Source organism: Neolamprologus brichardi, chromosome 2 (genome assembly GCF_056152115.1).
Source record: "Neolamprologus brichardi isolate AB-2024 chromosome 2, ASM5615211v1, whole genome shotgun sequence".
Classification (NCBI taxonomy): Eukaryota; Metazoa; Chordata; class Actinopteri; order Cichliformes; family Cichlidae; genus Neolamprologus; species Neolamprologus brichardi.
In genome coordinates this window covers 23,565,014-23,585,000 of record NC_142105.1, presented here as the reverse complement: position 1 = coordinate 23,585,000, position 19,987 = coordinate 23,565,014, and the positions used below count along the sequence as shown (strand labels likewise).

Below are 19,987 nucleotides of genomic sequence, written 5' to 3'. Positions count from 1 at the left end.
TGGGATGAAGGCAAAGTTTAACGTCAGCTCAACAAAATAGCAAAATTTGTTTCAGGATAACTAAACTACTCACATGGGTAAAAAGGGGCTGGGGTTGGCTTGGGTGCAAAACTATGAGCAATGTGTACTTCATTCCCTCATTTAAACAAGAGGGGGGGATACATAATCTGGGGCACTCCTATAATCCTGGACGGACTCCATCCTCTGTTTGTTTCAAGGCCTGTGTCAGTGTTTTCCTTTGGCTCTGCTCACAGCAATGCTTTGGATGTGCTTCCACAGCAGAGAAGGGTCTGACTCGTTGTGTCTTATCAGAGACTCCAGCCCCTCTGCTTGGTCGAGGCTCTGCCAGTAATCCTGAGGCCATATTTGCAACCATCTGCGGACAGATAAACAAACAGATTAGGCTCATCACAGAGGATATTTTAATTAGACTATTAAAAACAGACAGATTCCACTCCCCGCAGGACATTATTGTTCACATTTCAGTGCAGGGAAAAAAAAATTATGTCAACACCTGGTGCTGGGATTCATTTAAAGACAAACTCACCCATCATCTGAAGGTAAGTCTTTGACGTCTCCATATCCCGGACTGGGGAGCGAGCAACCCATGTGAGAGTTATTAGCCATTTTAGGCCGAGGTGGTTGATTCGTCTTAGGGGCCTTTTTATGTGCATGCTCTGCAGCTAATCGAGCATTCTCCTGGTCACATACGTAACATTCAAATCCATTTAGGTAGTTGGGTTTACTCATGTCATTCACCCCCCACTCGCGGGTCTTTAGTGACTCTAGCAAACGAGTATTAGTGATGCGGCTGGGGTTCTTGAACTCTAAATATTTAGCATATTCATCGTCATTCTCGTCCAGATGTATGAGGAAGTCAGCAAGAGCTTTGGGTGAGGGGAAGTCATCTATGATGATCACCGAGCGGTCGTTGGGCATCCAGTCCGCCACCGCGGAGGCACCTCGATAAATGGGAACGCACCCCTGGTGGAGAGGCCGCCACAGCTTCTCAGTCATGTAATCTGGACACAGGCCATTCTCCAGAGCCAGGTGGAACTTGTAGCGCGCCACAAAATTCATGAATTTTGGTTCTTCACCGGTAGCAGTGGCCGTGTCCTCCAGATATTCTGGTAGGGGTTTGTTGTTCAAGCATTTCCCATAAGAATCGATCTACACAGAGATAATGTTTGGAAAGATGGGAGACACAGTTAGGGCATATCTGGGAACAAATTAATTATTAAACAATGACAGATTTGGCTGTTCCACTGAGTATTTTCTATACAAAACATTTACACATTTGCTATTGCAATTGGAAGCACAAAGATTAGTGATTTTTATCTGCTGTGCAGTGCGTAATAAAATAAGAAGAGATATTTACCACTGAGAAAGAATCTCAGCATTTGTGTAAAGCAGAAAAAAAACATTAAGGGTAAGGGACCGCTATATCTTTCATTAAAAAAAACAAACAAACAAAAAAAACACAGGACCATAATCTCTTTTACTGTGGTTATTACACAGCTGAATTATTCTGCACTTTACCTTTATGTACTTCATGAGCTCCTTTACATATCTGTCTCTGTCTGACGGCACATCACAGTGAGACTGCATGTAGAGCACTGGAGCCAGACCCTCCCTCCTCAGGCGGTTCTTCTCTTCTAAGGACACAGCTACAGGCTCCAGCAAGTACTCCAGAGAAGGAAGCCACTGAAGGGTCAAGGGGTAGTCTGACTCCCTGCGAAACGTAGCGGTGTAATTGAACAGCCGGATTCCCGGCCCATGAGAGAGGACATAGTTATTCATAGGTGACTCTTCGTGGAACAGTGCCCAGGTTTGGTGGCGGAGACGAGGGAGAGGCGCCTCATATGCCCGGAAGTCTGTCCCATAAAAGATGATGGATGTTGTCCGTTTGTACAGCTGCACCTTTCAAGATCAAACCCAAGATTAGTTGCAGAGCAACCCGAGAAGCTAATTATTATTAATGTGTACATGCATCTTCCTCCTGTACAAGGCAGGAGATTCATGAAAGGTGTTTTAGGAGGGTAAGTATCTCGGGTACCTTACGATTGCTCGTGACCAGACAGGAGGACGTGGCACAGTCAATGCGCTCAGTGTCGCCTGGAAAATGTGGGAACAGCCCACCGCTCCACCAGAGGAGAATGGGCAGCTCCTTGTTACTGCGACGGTCGCGGTTCCCTGGTCCTCTGTATGAAACCACGGAGGCAAACTCCATCTCTGAGAGAGCACTCTGAGGCTGAAAGGCTCCTCGGTCAAGTGCATCCAAGGCCTCCAGGGGAAGCACCTGGTCATCTGGAAAGGAGGCAAAGGAGACCCAGACCCAGCACAGGACCCCGAAAAACCCCAGACAAGCAAAGGGCAGAAGCCTGCTCCTACCCGCCATCTGCAGGGGTGAATTGAACAAAGACACACATTTAAAATAAACACCACATTACTGTGTAGGGACAGCAGTATGATTATTTTTGCTTTATAAATGCGGTCCGCTACGCAAACAATCCAGCGACTTACTCTACAGAGCCAGTGTTTTCAGAGCATGGAGAAACATCGGAATATTCACACTGTTTCCTACCATCATCTCCGCGGCAAACACGTGAAATGGGCTTTTTCTTAGCTTACAAAATAAAACATCTAGCGCTACTTTTCACGTAAGCTCGCTTTGATGAGAAGTGCAAACGAGATGCCCCAAACATCAGTTAACAGCTGACTTGTTTTTTTGTACAGTCCTGATTTTCTTCTTCTTTAGGTCTCAAAAATATCTCACTCTAGCGCCACCTACAGCCCGGGAGTAAGATTGGGTCAGTCAGGTTCAGTTCAGAATCTTTTGATACTTAACGGATTTTGCCACAAAAAAACACAACAAATCATACATAAAAACATAGAGTATATGTTTTAAGATAAAAAAAAAAAACCTAGAGATTTATATGAACTTTAAGAAAATACAAAAGTCATTCTAAAAACGAACAACATTAGCAGAATTAATAACACATGTCCTTTATGTCCTAAAATAAGATTATCTGAGGAAACTTGCATTAAATCGGCTCAGCCGAAAAACCATACCACAGTGGGTACACTTCTTGCAAAGCTATCTCCTAATTCAGAGTAAGGTAAAGGCTCAGTCACAAGGAAGGGACAGCGATCTCCTTGCATCTATGGTGGCTGCCTGGTGATTGTATTGAATTTTTGTCACATTCTGCAACCAATTGGGGATTGTGGTAACTAAATGGCTACATAGAGCTTGAGGGTCTTGCACTCTCACGACCACTTTTGATCACAAGACGATTGCATGGGTCACCTGATAGGAGACAACCTTTCTGCAACAGTCACAGTCTGACCTGGACCAACTACAGTCACTCCGAGAGAGATTGTCAAAGGTTTGCTAATAACTGTTGTCTAATTTATAAATGCAGACAGATTGCCAGGTTATTGCCATCAGTCTTGCTGAGTAGAAAAGAGTTCGCCTTTACTGCTGTTAACTACAGTGCAACACTGACAGATCTTGATTTGGATGTTAGTGTAAATCTGATGTTTCCCATTAAAAAAAACATTTTTATTACTTTTACATTTTTGAGGTTTGAGCTTGACTGTACAGAAGAACGTTTGCATAAAGTTGGCACTGCACGATGTGTTCGTAGTTTCTGCTAAAGGGAGAAATTTCACTGAGAAATTCATGAGCTAATGGCTCGTGTGACTGAGCCATTACCTTGATCCAAATGAGGAGGCAGCTTTGTGTGTCCAGTATTGGATGGTTTTTCGGTTGACTTGATTTAATGTAAGTTAAATTAATATCGGTTAAATTTAATGTAAATCAAATTAATGTTTAATGTAAGTTAAATTAAATTAGGCCAGAGTTTAAAACTCATACTTAAAAGATGACTTTGTGACTTTGGAATGAGGTGGGGAACCAATCATGATCCAGTTTTCAGTTTTCACAGGTCAAACGTGGAACTTTAAAGTCTATGGTAGATATTTAGACTTCAACAGTGGAATGAGCAGTTGAAGAGTTTGTATAATTTGATCTTCAAAAATAATATCAGTCTCACAATAGAACTCAGTTCTCAGATTTTTGTGTAAGTAAAAAGTGCCAGAAGTCAGTTTCACATCATGGCTAAACAGAGTTTAGCAGAGGGGGCCACCCTTGTGAGGTCAGTGCCATGAAATGCATCTAGAGTGACATTTAGCAGACCTGAAGTGAAAACCACATCAGCTCAACTGTCAGGTCAGAGCATCTGGTTTTGTTTACTGAGAGACAGAAAGGCCACTTCATCACATCAAGTAGATGTGTCAAAAGAAGGATGGTTAGTTATCTCAGAGAATGAATAGTTGTCACTAAACCACTGTTAGAGAAGGGAAATTAAGTCCAGTTCTGGGTTTAAATGGGTTGGAAAATGATCAGTAAATCAGTAATCAGTAAATTATGCTTGAACAACAAAGTAGAAAGAGACAAAGCAAATAGTAAGATTTACTAAAATTCTTGCACATTTTTCATAAATCCAGCTTTTATTCAGACTGAACTCAAATGCAAAATGTTACAAACTTACAGTTCTTAACAAAACGATTACCCACGACCCAATGTACGATTTATGCCACAGATGCCCTAAATTACCAGTACTGATAATTTCCAAAATTATTTGTGTTTCTGTAAAGGCTAACGCTAAAATATAATTATTGTTGTTATCCATTCATTTTCAAACTCACAGTTTTAGAAAAAGCAAAGCATATAAATTATGTTTTTTTACTAAGATGCCAAATTACAAATTACTAGCATTTAGTAATTTAATGCAGTGCTTGATTAAGTTTTTACTTCCGTTTGTTTATCATTTGGGGTATCCGCTTATTTTACGGGCTTTAGGACCCCGCTTTGCTTGGGCGGTGTACACGTGCAGGTCCGCGATGGGGCGCGCACGTCACGACACTGAATCTCAGTCAGATGTAGGGTAGCGGGACAGCCACGCAATATTACCTACCAGAAGCAGGGTAAGTAGAAATAAATGTTTCTACGATATGCATTCAGTTTTGAAAACACCAGCCCACTGCAATAGTCGCTACTGGTAACTGCGTCGCCTTTTAAAACTCTTGTGAGCCGCATATAAATGAGAGCTAACGGTTAGCCTGACCGGGATGGAATGTCAACAAGGCATCAGACTAGTCGGCTAGCTTGCTAGTTTGATGGGTGGGTTGCTAAGCCGGTATACATTACAACCGCTTTAATGTCTCGCATGGCGTGATTTAGAAGTCTTACCTGTTTCGGTTCCCATTTAACTTCTTCTCTGAAGCACTTCTGCGGACAGTTTCACAAACAGCATCGACAAGAGAGTTCAGCGAGAGTTTTTGTTTTCTAATAGCCACAGTTTGGCAAGCTGGTACATATTTGTGGTTTGCGCAGGTGCAGTGGTGGTGCTGTACAGAGTGGATTTATGGTGAGCCGGTTGTGGCGTCGGGGTTTTCCTCATGATGTACTACAAAAAAAACAACGTTTTCTTTAATGTTTAATTTTTACTTCCTAATCTGTAGTTGACATATGTTCACTGTAGTGCATAATGTTTGGACTAGCCAGTATTATAGTTTCCTGTCGTAAACAGCAGGGCTGTCTGCTACCCTGTATTTTTCTATGCCAGAGACCTTTGGAAGACATCTCGGTCCTTCACCCCGTCATTTTGTCCCTGAAGCTAGTCAACCATTACACTTCTGTCATGTGGTTTTAATTACGCAGAAAGGTTTACTTCCAAGTTATAACAGTTATCCTGTGGCTGCTGACTGTTCCTCTAATTACCTACTCGGAAACATCAGCGGACACAAACCCACAGACTGCTTTGGCTTTTAAATGTTTTCTGAGAAGTCATTATGTTTCATATCCCAATGACCAGCTGTAATTTCCACATCTCGTTTTCACCCTTCCTGTTTCTAGGTTAGGTTCACCCCGGTTTACCACCAAGTGGGGAGGACTTTAGCCCTGTGAGGAGGCCTAGTTGGGTGGGTGGCATGATGAGTGGGAAGAACCTGCTGCTCAAAGTAATCCTACTGGGAGATGGTGGAGTGGGCAAGTCCTCTTTGATGAACCGCTATGTCACAGACCGGTTTGACTCCCAGTCTTTCCACACCATCGGCGTGGAGTTCCTTAATCGGGACTTGGAAGTGGATGGACGCCTTGTCACTCTTCAGATATGGGACACAGCTGGTCAGGAGCGCTTCAAGTCACTACGTACACCTTTCTACCGAGGCGCCGACTGCTGCCTGCTCACATTTGCCGTGAACAACCTGCAGAGCTTTCAGAACCTGGGCAGCTGGAAGAAGGAGTTCATGTACTACTCTGACGTCAAGGACCCCGAGCGGTTCCCTTTTGTGGTACTGGGCAACAAGATAGACATGGAGCAGAGGGAGGTCGGGGAGGATGAAGCGCGGGCCTGGTGCGAAGAGAACGGCTGCTGCCCTTACTTTGAGACCAGTGCTAAAGATGACACTAATGTCACCGCTGCGTTTGAGGCAGCTGTCAGGGAGGTTCTGGCTGCTGAGGACCAGATTGATCATGCGCTCTTGAGTAGTACTATTGATCTCCATGGAAACCGCAAAACCTCCCGAAGATCTTGTTGCTGATTGGATAGGTGTGAATCCACCCTGTTTTAATCCCTCTGGCTGAAACTTGCCTGTGGTAGTTTTAAGAGCCAGTCATATATTGTTTATGGTACGCGTACTGTTGGTACAAGGTACTGAGTGCAGTATTCCCTGAAGATAATATGAATAGGATACACCTGCTCTGAGGAGGCGTATCAAGGATTTAGCTGGTTTCTAGAATATTGAATTATTGCTCCTACAAAGGTACCGGTACACTTACAAGCTGTGCTGCCAGTAGTATGGTGCAAACCATTGTTTCCAGCTTGTGCAGGGACTATAGCATCTAGTGCATTTAAGGGATTAACTTTAATCAAAATAATATAATTTGGAATTAATGCATTTGAACAAAGAATATACCAATCCACCTTTGAAGAGCACTTCTTTTTTGCTCTGTAAAGCTGTGTTTCCACCATAGGAACTTTCCTAAGGGACTAGGAGCCTTTGAAAGGACTCCGTATGTTTCCATCAAAGGGACAAAGGTCTAAAGATTAAATTCTCTGGGAAATGTTTACCTCCAAAAAGCTCCTGTTTGTGCAACAGTGTTTTCCCTTGGTTTAGGAACAGTGGTAATAATGTTTGCAGCACTAAACTTGTAGCATTCAGCCAGTCCATCTTAGTCGTCTTACTTCAAGTTGTTGCAGTTGCTTATTTTGCTTACTTTAAGGCTTACATCGGAGATTACTGTTGTTAAGCACAACACTCAGACTTGGTTCGTCTGCCTGGTTTATCTAAAAAATATATATATGAAGAGAGCAGTTGTGGTTGAGTAAGCTAGAGAGTGCAGTGTTTTGCTCAGAATTGGATTGTAATTGTGGTGGTACCAGGGGTGCCTTTGTAAATGTGTCCAGAAATTATGCACACCCACACATTTTTAAATGAAATTAAATAGCGTCTTATATAATGTGCCCCTCTGACTCTTTTAATTTCCAAATATTTTGGGAGAAATAAATAACGGATATATTCAGCTACCTGTCCACTAGATGGGTACTACCAGACACCCCACAATATATTATTATTACAGTATTTTACTTCCAATAAGATATTACTGTGATTTTTAGCATTTATCATTTTTTAACATTTTAACCATTTATTACCTTTTTTAAACTGCAAATTTCATCCTCAGAGTAAAACTTTGTAACAGTTCTATCTAATAAGATAACATTATCTAACTCCAGTTATTTTTTTGATACAAAATGAGACCGCCAAGCACACCAACACTGTCACTAAAACCTGCGGTAAATGTTGCCACAAGACAGGGTCCGTCTATTATCAGTCTGCGATTGAATGGGGTCAACTTGACAATTACATGCAATCTGTTTCTGATAATACAAGAAATTAACCGTGGTAAATTGTTGAAAATCTCAAATCTCTGTTGCTGTATAGATAGAAAGAAATTCACATTTGTGCTCAGCAACCTTCCCGTTCTATAGGAATGTAACCAGAATACATCCAGCTGGCAGCCAGTTGACTCAAGTCCCCTTGTATGTGCCCGTATTTATACAATATCGCCACACACAATGTCACGACACCGTGCTGTAGTGATTTTTGATTTCTGAGTCGTTCATGCTGCAGAATTGTCCAGATACAAACGTCCACCTCCTTGAATAGCGTTTGGAGACGATTGTCTTTGCTCTTCTCAGCTGTAGTGACATGTGAGCTGCTCTCTACCTGCTGCAGATGTTTGTTAGTGGTCTTGTGGTTAGTGGTCACAGCTACAGAGCAGAAAAAACAAACCTACAAAAATGGAGTCCAAGACTGTGGATTCTGAGTCCATGAGATGAGAAATTCTGGTCAGCCTGCTGAAAGGCAGAAAATAGGACTGGAAGGGCTGGGGCTAGCTGGTTAACGGCAACTAATATTTCAAAATAAGAGCGAGGGGACTGTCAACTAGTAAATTGGTCAAGAATGGCTTAATTAAAAAATAGATGGAAAAAAAATCTAAAATGACTTGCAAAATCTTCCCTGACAGCTGTTAATATAGCTGACATCCTGCCCAAATAAGTTATGTGTTTGGGGTAAATAAAGTAACTGGAGTAAATAAACAGAAGAAGCATTGTTGGTGAAGTTTTTCTGATTAGAAATGCTCTCACCCCTAAACCACCCTGAGGGAAGAGGCCTATGCCAGACTTTGTCCAGGCTTCATCTCGTTGACTGTGACCGCTCCGTTTTTTCTGTGTGTGTGTGTGCACAAAGACCTACATAACTGAGATGGACAGAGGCAGCCGATGTAACATGGTTACTATATATTTCAATAGTCTGTCATGTTAAAAAAAACAAACAACAAAAAACAGCCAGCACTTTTTAATATGTCCAGCTTCTCTATGGATCTTTCATTGCAGAGGAAATGGATACTAATGATAGTCTATAGGAAGCTTTTTGTTATAAGAGAGGCTCAGGTGGAAATGCAGCTTAACACACAGTAGCTCTAGTCACTGCTCAATTTTCTGTTCATGAAAAAGTCTCATTTTATGAGATGTGTCGGCAGTTGTTGGAGAGCTAATGTATTTTCCTGACACTGACTGTGTCTGTGAATGACAGTGTTCCCAGTACAGGCAAATATTGAGCTTCAGAAGTCCCCACATCAGTGAGATAACAGCATTGAAGGTACGGGTTATTTAAACGATTGCTGCACTCAAAAGGAAGATGACCTTGTTTGTCTTCAGAAGCAAGGAAATTGTAAGCTTTAATGTTGCTGTTTCAAATTTGAGCAATGGTGCGAACAATTGTGGTACCCTTATTCTGTTAATTATATTTTTCTTCCACTGCATTGTAGCTGGATGTGTCAGGGAATCAGACATTATTGTTTTTACTTCTTGTAATTTATGTACATGTTTACTAAGGCCAGGTTTTTTGGGGGGGTTTTTTTGGTCCAGAATCAGAAGTAGTACTACTGGTGATAGTGTTTATTTTTTGTGTGAAGCACGTTCCCATCCTTCAAAGTGTTATATATTTTTTTGTAGTTTTACATTTTTATCTAACAAAATTGGGCTTCAATGTTTGATCAGGCACAGATTAAAGTCCTGATGAGTAGAGAGGTTTATAAATATTAATGGCACCCTTGTAATCCTGTGCCTGCCTTGTGAATTGTTCAGTAGGCCTTAAGATTCCAGTATTGTAGCTTTGCCTATTCTGATGGGCTCCTGTACTTCACCAATATACAACATACGCTTTTTGCTGTCATTTCAGTTATTAAAAGTCTCAGCTGAATGTGGTAGTTTGACCACATGGATTGAGTCCTTCCATATCCATTTAAACAGTATTTAGTGAAATGTACAACCTCATATTCTGATACTTAGTGATATTTACTTGTTTTCAGCTGGGTTGTTTTGGTACTTTCTACAGATACTGTTGACTTTTCTTCCCTATAGTTTTACTGCTGTATGCCTGAGGGATTTGCTTTAAAAAAAACTTGTTTTAAAACAATAATATAGCTTAAATTCATTTTGAAGAATGTAATTTAACATTGAAATGTATTGTTATTCTTTTGATCTTGAAACTGCATCTTCTCAAGCAACAAATTCAGTTGCACGAATCGGATAAAATATTTCTCTTTTTATGGGATGCATAAAGTTCTCATTATGGCCCCTGTGTTCTCGTAACAGTTTCTGTAACGTTGGCGGTCTTGTGTCGTCCGTCAGCGTGGGCTCACAATGTTTGCCTTCAGAGTCAAAATTGAATCATATTTCAGTGAGCGTGCAGACTAATGGCGAACATTACAAGAGGTTCACTTTCAAAGTGCACCAAATCTAATCAGGTACTGTCGTATTCTCCTATTATGTGCTTTTTTGGAAATGTAGGCTTACAACAGCTCATGCATTTGATTGTGTGTTTGAGTACTGGTATTTTTATTTTTTTAACTGTGAAGTGAGTAGGGCTTTTAATATCAGGCTGGTAGTCTACATTAATTCAAAGCAAAAATGAGGGCTTTCTGCTTATTATCAGTGTTAATGTTTCTGTAATGAGACAAAAGGCTGATGTCTTACAATACGATTCCAGTTTTAATCCTGTTTCAACAATGTAGCTCATCTCAGCGTTTACCTGAAGTCTGACATGCCTGAGAATCCAATATTTATAACCTTCAGTATCACGATACCATCTCCTGTGTCACTGCAGTCCTGCCTAATGTCAGTATTTTTTTTTTAATGTTGCTGTAATATTGAATGTAAAAGCTGATTTTAAATTTTTTGTGGGCTTGTCCTTGTGTAAATTGTATTCATTTTATAATGATGTACAAAACAACACCTAACATCCGTTCCCCCTTCAGTGCTCAGCCAAGGAGTACGAGTTAAGCTGTGTGAAAGTTAAGTGTGTTCATCTTGATTCTGTGTTACTGTAATGAAAAACTTCCCTTCTTATTGCACTGCTGAGTAGAAGCCTGTCATGAATGCGCTCCAGTGCTTGGCTACAAATAAATCATGCAAACTACCAAATAAAGACCTTATTTCTTTTTTTTTTTTGGTACATGTTGCTTGAAAATCCTTGAGTGTGTTATTAAAGTTTTAAAAACCATACCTAAACCTGTTTTTAATCTCTTAACAGGTCACTAAAATAAATCTCTATACTACTGGTTCCCTTTTAGCAGTAGCTACTTCACTTTTTAAAGCAGATATCTGTAACGTTTAAAGGTTAAAATGAAGAATCTGGATTTCGGAGCAAGATCCCAAATGAAAAACAGCTTCAGATTTAACCCCAAAATGTGCCGTATTTGAATTGCATCAAATCCTTGAGTGTCACTGAATGACTATGTGTGGGGACCTGATGGTAAATGGTGTTCCTCTCCATTATAAACAAAAATCAAACCATGTGCTGCATTTTTATTTTCCCTTCATTAGAAGGATCCGCTGCATACTGTCAAATTAGATTGAGGCAGGAAAGAAAATCCTCACGTTTGCCTTCAAAAGTACATTTTAAGGAAAAGAAAAAGTACATAATCTATAGAAATTATTCACATGCAGCACATTGTGTTGAAATAAGGATAAATACGAACTTGTAATGCTTGGTTAAGAAAAAAAACCCTGCTTTTGTATCATGCCCCAACTGTTGAAATATGCCTCTACAATACTATTAAAGTGGAACAATCTACAAAACAGTGTCATTTGTTGACACGCTCTGGTGTTACAGTTATTGCAGAAAGCTTGTTAGCAAAACTGCTACAAAATGTCCTTTCACAAGGTGTCAGACAGGTTGTTCTCAGAGTACGGAGAGCGCAGTATCCCTCCTCTGTCCCTCTGCAATCTCCTATACAGGTCGTAACCTCTCTCCTCGTTTTTTGCCCTGTGTCGTAGCATCTTCAGGTAGACCTGGTACACAGCCAAGTGAAGGGAACAGTGCACCTGTGGACACACGAGGAGAGAATACAAAACACCTTACAAAACACCTTGGCCTCCTAATGTGGCAAAAAGCCAAGGATGAACCATCAGCTTCACATTCTGATAATACACCAGACACTGAGGTTTCATAAAGTCTACAAACAAATGTTTTCAGAGGCCATGTGTACAAACAGTTCAAAGCATTCCTTTTTTTTTTAAATTAAATATTACTGACATATGAAAATGAAACTGCTGCAACATGACAAATCCAATATTAGAAGCTATGCTAAGCTTCCACTAAGTCTACTTTTTAGGATGCAAAAGGTTTTGTTAGGAATATCCAAATGTTACAAAAAAAAAAGAAAAAAAAAGCTACATTAAGTGAAAAACAAGTGTTATACAATAACTACAACAAAATCCCTAAAGAATTAGACACGAAACAAACCTGTCCCTTTTCTATTTAAGTACCTCAGCCATTCATTACCAGCAGGGGGTATCGCACCTCAACAAAGTGGTTTTGGGCTTATATTATGAGGTTACTTCAAGTATAAGCACCAAGTGCTTCTGCCATCTCAACATTATGAGAAACAATTTCAGACCTTACTAGATCTAAACAAAAACAAAATGTCCCTTTGTCAATAAGAAACTATTCAAAATAAAATTCCCTTTGTCCCTTCACCATGAATCCATTTTACATGGTGTTGGTGTTGGGGGTGGGGTCCATGCAGCAGCATGTGGACGAGTTGTATGTGTGTGTTGTTGCTGTCCCAGAAGAGCTACATTGTGGCTCTGGAGAGGTCTGACCCTCTCTTTGTCCAGAGGACCCTGTCCCTTGACATGCAATTTAACCCCTGGCAGAGAGTAATGGTGCAGGTGGCCCCAGAACTGGCTTCTTATTGGTTAGCTTTTAAAAAAGACATGACTCCATTGTTGGAGCTTTTCTCCGGCCCGTGAGAAAAGTCCGGGAGGTCAGCATAAGACCGCAAGTGCATGCTTGTCTGCTACTATGGCAGCCAGATGTGATGGTTGGTAGCCATAGTAACCTCTAATCCCCAATTCTTATTAACAGCTGCAAACTACCTGCACATCTTCTAATTTAAGTGGTCATATAATACATATGGTAACTTGTTAAAGTTGTGTTATTTGTGAGTACAGCGGGAGGCAGAAATTCATTTCAAACATTGAACTTGAGACTAACAAGAGCAATAATTCACAAATATTTTGGCACAGATTGAAAAACATAAAAAATTAAAGTACGATTTCAGAGCAGAAATTACAGCCACAAAAAACATAAAACCATTAAAAAAAACTTCCTTATAATAAGAAAAGTAAAAATATAACAAGTTTAGAAAAAAAAATCCAGGAGCAGACATAGTAGTGTGCACATCACATAAAAAAGAAGAGTTGCCATCAATTTAAACTCCCATGTTCGTAGTGAAGCCAGAAAAGACAGGAAGCTGGGTCCTAACACCGTGCACCTATGCCCTTTCTCCCCAGATACCGCAGAACGGCAAAGTTATAGGTGGTTGACATAGTATAGGTCAGCTATGAAAAGACAAAGAGAAACAAGAGGAATCAGAAAATAAAACGAACACAAGAAATATCCACAACAGTCATTTTAATTTGAGAGCGGATGCCATCCACATAACAGCTTCTGTAATGAAGCATGTGAGTATAATGGCTGCACAATTTGCTTGCATGGCTGGAACACCAGACATTACAGCATTATTATGATGTTTGCATCAGCTGAGAAAGAGGAACAGAGAGCAACAGTACAGAGGTCATCAGTCATGGATGCCTGAGATGCCTTGTCGCCTACACTCTGAGCGTCACTAAGTCACATGAGCCATAACACCAGTGTTATATTACCACACTGCAGCCAGACTGGCCTCGACCTCAGCATAATCACTCACCAGAGCCAGGAGCGTGATGCCAGCGCCGGCAAAGGCAGCGATGTAGAGGTCGTAGGTCATTCGGTACTAGTAGGGGGAGATTATTGTTAGTGAATACAACATGTTGTATTTCTGTTATGTCAGTCAAATTGTACTACATGACAGCAGACCTTGAGTTGTTTCATATTACTGTACTCACTTCTCTTGTCTTGCAGACACTGGACAGGGTCATACCACAAGCTTTCCCTGGTACTGCATTCCATGGTAAGAGTCCTGTTGAAAAAAAATAAACTTATGTACTCAAATATAACACTCAATTGCACACAAAAAGATAGAATTATTATATTTTGTTCTTGCTGCCTGTAAAATTCCACAACAAATCAATTAATTTGTTCATTCTAAATCCTTTTTGACTTTCACGGTCTGCGGCGCTCAAATCAAACCACAGAGCCAGGCATGTTAAAATTTATTAAACTTCCACCAAACAGAAGAGTGCGTGTGTGTGTGTATGTTGGGGACTATTTTCAGCTGCAGATTAATACGCACATTTGATGTGTTAGCGAGTGTTTAACCCTCAGGACAGTGTAATGAAAGAACAAATCACTCAGTGCAACAGTGTGCCTCATTGTGTGGCAAATGTGTTTTAGCCACACTCTGGGGCTCCAGGGATGGCAGCGTTGTGCTGTGGGTCTGCTGACACTTTTAGTCTGGACTGATATCTTGACAGCCATTAGGTGGATTGCTATGAAATTCTGTACAAAACATAGCCTACGGAGCATGAATGAAAGCTGACGTTCTGGGGGATTTTAGGAAAAATGTCTTTAAGTGGCATGCGAGCTGCCACGAAACTCTGTACCCTACAGAGATTGATGTTCCCCTCTGGATTTCGTCTGACTTTTCCCTCCAGTGTCTTTGCCTTGCTGAGATTTTAATTTGATCAGCACTATGATATATGACAGAACTGCTGCAAAACTAATGAGATCCCAATGACCTCAGGAGCACTTTTTGCATTTACTGCTAATCATTCACAAATGTTACCAAACTAAATAAAAGGTGCCATAGAGAGCGCAATCAAGGCAGCAGACAAGTCTCAACCAGCTCTGGATAGCGTAACAATGCCTCCTAGTACATAAACTTTATAAGAGCTAGGCCTTCAGGGAGATTCAAGTACAAGATGTGAGGCGTCAGGAAGAAGAACAGGAAAAACTACGAATCTAACACGAAATGCCAGTGTGCAGTAAAAGCTGTCGCCACTGAGTCACACATCCAAATGAATGTATCTACAAGTTAGGCAATGTATTTTGACACCATGCAACTTGTACTAAAGTTGAGTGTGGATAATTCAGAAAGGCATGAGCAGGGGTCATGAACCCTTCTAGAGCTGCATTGGGCTCTTTGGGCTATTTTAAGTGGCTCCAGTGAAAAATGGAGCTGAGCAATAGTATTTATTTATTTTTTTTTACTTTTTTTCAAATCATAGCTTTAGGCAATTCTTGATTATAAAAAAAAAATATATCCAATTATAGACACAGAATTTAAGGTCAAGTTTGAATAATTTGGTACCTAAAATGTACATCACAGTGTTTGACTATCACATGGCATCTTATCTTCTCAAATTTGCTGAAGTTGGACTGCAGTGGCTTGTATGGCTGTATACATAAATAAGTAGTTCTGAGTCCCTATAGTTTTATGCATTCAAATCCAAATAAAGTAAATCCACAGAGGAAAAAGAGAATTTAGAGCTTTCACCACTAATGCTGCTGGCTTACTGGTAAGCCTGATCTCAGCAAGGACTTTAACCGGAATTAAACTCAAACTGCCCCCCCACCCCCCTTTTTTTTTACTATGATGCAAAATGTTTTATCATCAAAGTAGACCGATTTTAATTTGATTCATTTACAAAAACACTGACTGATGAATGAAATGCACGTATTCTCCAACTAGTGCAGGTGTAGACTTTTTCTTTGTTCCAGTTTCACAAATGCAAAATGCCAACTAATCATTTCACGTGTTAAAAGATCAAATAAGTTTTGTCACACCATATAAACTTTTAGGGGTCAAAAACTGCTCAAAAATGCCTCTTTTGGCAGTCGAGTTTTCCCACCACTGACCACGAGCAACAATATATTTGCAAGCACCTCAGCTAACTACATTAGCATGCTAATAGCGTCAACACAAGGTGTGTGGCCTACTGTTTATGAGGCCATTACTGTAGCAAAACTACACGCACAAATAGTTTTGCCACAGTAATAGCCTCATAACCGTTTCCCCTCCAGCTGCTTTGTCTCTGTATTAATTGTTATATTGTTTGCATTATGTCCTTAGGTTAAGCCTCAGACAGCTGTGGGAATGGCTGTTGACCTCGAGCGTGCTAAAGAGTTTTTGAACAGTGGAGGTTGTAGCAGAAACCATAATTAGGATTTAATTTCCCAATTCTTTGGCAAGAAATCATTACTGGAAATGGCCCTTTCAAGAGATTTGTTTACAGTAAGATAAATATGCAGTGTGTTAACAGGTTTGCCTTATGTGAATGGATTTTGCATGAGGAGGCCAAACACTGACTGCGATGGGAGTTCCTCTTACCGTACTGTCTTGCATCAACACAAAGCTGGTTGATACTTGCTGGGGTCTCAGTCAGAATATCAATAGTGTGGCAGGTAGCGTCCATGTTGTAGAAGAAGTAGACTGGCAATGCCGAGAAGGCAAACACCAGCAGCCACAGCACAGCGAGCACATACGTCATCACTATAAACTGCACAAGGAGAGAGCAGGCCACAGATTAGGGTGCATTATCATATTAAATGGATGCACACAATCTAAGAGTGTTTTTATGAAGCGTGACTCACTTAATAGCCACACTTGTTTTTCAGGTTAGTTCTACTTATCTCCCTTTTTGCCTCCTCTTCCAACTACTCAAGTCTTAGACCACTCAAACACTCACTGTATGCTTATCTTTGCATGTCCCTTAAGATTTTTTCTTCTTTAGGAGCTTTAAGATTTTTCAGCTCACCACCCACCAGGGAGTGATATATGTATTAAATCCTATCCAATCTGTCCAATCCTTTTTACTTTTCCCACTCAGGGCCCTCTCACCGAGGAGCTGAGGCAGCGGCCGCACATGGTGCTCCTGAACTCTCCAAAGGTTTGCCTTGCAGCGCTCGTAGTGTAGAAGCCCTCAGCCAAAAGCACAATGCAGTAGAGGAAGAAAAAGGAGGCCAAACCATAGATGACATACTGGAAATATTGAATGCTGAGAGTGGCAAAGGAAAAAGAAAACGTTAAGAGGTTAAAAGGGTTAAACCTTCAAAATACAGACGAAATCATGAGAAGTCTGAAGATCTGGTTTGATCACGCTTTGATGATGGAAATGTAGGACGACTTACATGTAGGCTAGGGTTATGTAGTCCTGAAGGTTACGTGCAAAGTATGTCTCGATGAGCCTCTCTGTCTCTGTGAGTGCCTGGTGCCCACAACCACAGAAGAGGGCAATGCCAGAGAAGCAGAGAAGTGTGGCAACAAGGGAGCAGTATGGCACCCCACCCAAACACCGCATACAGCACTCATAGCAACCTATTAGTCGACATGCAGCGCCATGGAAAACAAAGCATATTATGAACAGCGGAAAGACATAGTACACCATTAAAACTTACGAAATATTAAAGAATATACTGCATGTTTTTTTTTCTCCCAAGGACAGGAAATATGTTTTCACTCTTTCAAGTTAATGGAAATTAAATTGTGCCGCAACTTTTAAAATGATCTGTTCAACTACAATTACTCTCACTGAACTCCAATTTGTGCCATGCAGATAGTTTTGATTGCATTTGTTCTGGTTTTGAGACATCCCTTTATCAGATTGTTGCTTCCACCCCAGCACAGACAAGCTAAATAGTTTTTTTGTGTTTGTTTGTGCTGTTTAAAACTGCAGAACAGTTTATTGATTGTTCTTTCAATCTAAACACGTGCAACTGAGAGGTAACTTTGTGTGATTCGTGCCCCAAATATCCAACAGCAGATTCTTTCTACAGAAACTATTTCATGTTACCCTTGATAATTAAAAATATAGCGCTTCTGTTAATTTTCATGATTGGGAGTAGACAAAAAGGTTATCATCTCATTTCATAGCACGAACGCAGCATTTGGCATAAAATGCAGCTGAACTTGGTGGCGACAGAAAACCCCAGAGATAAGCATCATGAAATCTGACAACCCAAAAACCTACCTACATAATACTAGGGGTAAAAAATACAATAAGGAAAAACAAAGCCAGCCAAAGCAACCTTTTAAAGATAAAATGTCAGCATTGATCAAGCTGCAGCTATAAACACACAAGTTCGCTTATTAAGTCTGTGCATTCCCCCCAGTAGTCATGTGCTGTTTGAATGGATGCCAAGGGCCACGGGCATGGGGACGTGTCGACTCTGACCCCATCTCACACCCTGACTCCATTCACCAGCCAGGATGGAGAGTGTGAGAAAAGAGGGAGGACGCTGAGGAGAAGGCAAAGTGAAACAGAAAGAGAGGCTGCTTTTGTGACTGGAGAGACAACAGTCTTTGTGCCACACCATCATGGGGGTACAAGGGCCACCAATGTCAAGCAAACAAAGGCCAGAGGCACCTTTGTGCTTTGCGTGCACACACACACAAGCATATTCACCAGACTTCCTACTGAGAAGACACAGGAACAAGAAAATGATAGTGAGGAGCTGCCAGTGCTGGAAGAGGATGGAAAAAGCAAACCTAAAAACAAACAATGGAACTGTGTAAATGTGTACATGCATCCACACAGACATGCACAATAGAAGCAGGCAGACTGTAGCTGGTACCATTACAGTAAACACAGATGGCCGGAGGGGCAAATAGATGGCTCTTTAAGCAAACGCATAGCTTTGTTGGGTGTCTGTGCATGACCAGACATGAAAACTGATTGCATGTGATTCACATAGCGAGGGTTTTTGCACAGAACGCAGAGTTTGACAAGAAATTGTGAATAACATAGCTACACAATAAATTATATACAGTTCATATAGATAGATTTTTTTGAGAATATACACACACACGTTGTATCAGCATAATCCATAAATTTTAACACCAACCTCAGTCAGTCAATCAGGCGACCTTCAGATGCACCTTGTGCCAATTAGCCAATTACGAATCACTGCGGCCCTCTCTGGCTCTTTGATTGTGACCCAAATGAAAAGACAAGCCCTGCAGGAATAGTCTTGAAAATGCAAAAGCTGGGGCCAAATCGCCTCTATAAAAATTGAGAAGGATTGCGAGCGAAAGCAAATGCGACAAGGCTCGTGTGAAAAGTAGCCTTGCCATCTCAAGCATGAAATAAATCTCATAATATCAGCGGAGCATCAGCCGGTAAGAAGCCGACCTCTACACTGACAAAAAAGAGAGCCCCCACTTTAATAACTTCTGATGCCCTCTCACTGCTCCCCTCCCTCCTAGGACAATCGCATACAATCAAGAAAAGAAGTGATAATAAGAACATACTACAAGCTAATAAAGGTGGACTCTAGTCTGTGTGAAGTTTCTTACCCATGTCTGGAAAGATGCGTTCAAGGACTTGTCGGCTACTGTCTCGCTGCCCGCACTGCAGCTGGTCCGCTGATGATATGCGCAACTTGTCTCCGGCCCCCGTATATCAATCTCAACTCGCTGTTCTGTTCCCCCCAACAATGGACAGACCCGCCGATGACTGCGAATGCAACCTTAAAGAAACAATGTCGCTTTTCAATGAACTTCAAGAAGCAGAAATGATGAGGAGGCCGGGGGTCCTTAAACTTGCGGACATTTACTAAGTTCATTGTTGACGCTCATTTGCATACAGACGTGCTCACACGCAGAGAAGAATAGATTTTTCTTCTTCTCGTGTGTGTGGGGACAAACAGTGGTTAGCTAAGACTTTTTTGTCTTAAAAGTCAAAATGCCAACATGTCCAGGCAAATGAGGAATGAGTCGTACATCATGTTGAGTCGAGCTTGTTGTTTCAGACGCTGTGGGTCTACGACCTCTGATTGAGATAGCACTGGCTATCATGGTGTTGCCCTTTGAGCGTTCAGGTGATATTCTTACAGGAAATTGAGAGATATCATCTGTTTGCAGTGAGATACACTTTACCGTGACTGAAATGGCATCCCAGCAACCCAGATA

General features: G+C 41.1%; 3 protein-coding genes across 5 annotated transcripts in view; 1 reads left to right on the top strand and 2 right to left on the bottom strand.

Moving 5' to 3' along the window:
- The window catches only part of pofut4 (protein O-fucosyltransferase 4), a 3,475-nt gene extending 740 nt beyond the window's left edge, over window positions 1–2,735 (bottom strand). The window contains exons 1-5 of one of the 3 annotated variants that reach the window (XM_035912706.2): window positions 2,585–2,735; window positions 2,057–2,398; window positions 1,540–1,920; window positions 548–1,170; window positions 1–376 (exon numbers count right to left, since the gene is read on the bottom strand). The exon at window positions 1–376 is cut by the window's left edge and continues 740 nt beyond it. In XM_035912706.2, the coding sequence (XP_035768599.2) occupies window positions 226–376; window positions 548–1,170; window positions 1,540–1,920; window positions 2,057–2,398; window positions 2,585–2,590 (1,503 nt within the window). In that variant the 5' untranslated portion in view covers window positions 2,591–2,735 and the 3' untranslated portion in view covers window positions 1–225. Of the gene's footprint in view, window positions 377–547; window positions 1,171–1,539; window positions 1,921–2,056; window positions 2,399–2,523 lie in introns of all 3 variants that reach the window. The other 2 variants (XM_035912708.2, XM_006781598.3) reach the window with 2 other exon arrangements.
- Window positions 2,736–4,911: 2,176 nt separating this feature from the next.
- On the top strand, window positions 4,912–11,058 carry rab9b (RAB9B, member RAS oncogene family). The gene is made up of 2 exons (XM_006781601.2): window positions 4,912–4,989; window positions 5,921–11,058. The coding sequence occupies exon 2, from the start codon at window positions 5,995–5,997 to the stop codon at window positions 6,604–6,606; it is 612 nt and encodes a 203-aa protein (XP_006781664.1). The 5' UTR covers window positions 4,912–4,989; window positions 5,921–5,994; the 3' UTR covers window positions 6,607–11,058.
- A 730-nt stretch (window positions 11,059–11,788) lies between these two features.
- plp1a (proteolipid protein 1a) lies at window positions 11,789–19,626 on the bottom strand. The gene is made up of 7 exons (XM_006781600.3): window positions 19,373–19,626; window positions 17,209–17,395; window positions 16,919–17,075; window positions 16,409–16,577; window positions 14,025–14,098; window positions 13,847–13,912; window positions 11,789–13,478 (listed from the first exon to the last, which is right to left on the bottom strand). The coding sequence occupies exons 1-7, from the start codon at window positions 19,374–19,376 to the stop codon at window positions 13,398–13,400; spliced, it is 738 nt and encodes a 245-aa protein (XP_006781663.2). The 5' UTR covers window positions 19,377–19,626; the 3' UTR covers window positions 11,789–13,397.
- Between the last annotated feature and the right edge of the window lie 361 nt (window positions 19,627–19,987).